General features: G+C 28.4%; 1 protein-coding gene across 1 annotated transcript in view; it reads left to right on the top strand.

The window, feature by feature from the left end:
- Positions 1 to 361, top strand: part of LOC108576860 (peroxisomal membrane protein PEX13) — a 2,257-nt gene extending 1,896 nt beyond the window's left edge. Inside the window, exon 5 of the mRNA XM_017939926.1 lies at positions 3 to 361. Coding sequence (XP_017795415.1) covers positions 3 to 361 — 359 coding nt within the window. The remainder of the gene's footprint in view (positions 1 to 2) is intronic.
- Positions 362 to 624: the final 263 nt, after the last annotated feature.

Raw genomic sequence — 624 nt, 5'->3', positions numbered from 1 at the left:
AGGGAGTGACCCAAAAGAGTGGCATCAATGTGAAGAACCTGCATATATTGCAACAGTGTTGTATGATTTTGTTGCATCAAATAATGATGAACTTAGTGTAAAAGCTGGCCAAAAAGTTTGCCTTGCACCCAGGTCATTACAACCAAAAAATTTACCAGGATGGTGTAGAGCTACAGATAATATAAATGTTGGTCTCATTCCCTATAATTATGTTAAAGTTATAGGACAGTTGAAAAAAGTGAAGAAAAATAATGAGATAAGCCCTTTAAATGGAGACAAATCCTCTACAAGTGAAAACCAGCATTGTAGTAATAAAACAAATTTTGATACTGTAAAAAATAACGAAACTACTGAAAATTGAACATAGATAACTACAATTGTTTTTAAATAATTTTTGAAGCTTATGATATCTAAACCGAATATTGGATGTTTTATAATTTTAATCGGTACAATAGAATTTGTAGTTTATACAATTCCAAATTATCCTAAATTTTGTATTCATTAAAATCTACTTTTAAAAACAAAAATTTGTCTCGAAACACACTATAAGGAATATGCACCGAAAAAACGAATTAAAGGTGGTTTTTTACAAATTAATTTACAATTTTATAATATGAAACTTAA

The sequence above is a fragment of the Habropoda laboriosa genome, unplaced genomic scaffold, assembly GCF_001263275.1.
Source record: "Habropoda laboriosa isolate 0110345459 unplaced genomic scaffold, ASM126327v1 scaffold54, whole genome shotgun sequence".
Lineage (NCBI taxonomy): Eukaryota > Metazoa > Arthropoda > Insecta > Hymenoptera > Apidae > Habropoda > Habropoda laboriosa.
This window is presented reverse-complemented; position numbering and strand designations above follow the sequence as displayed.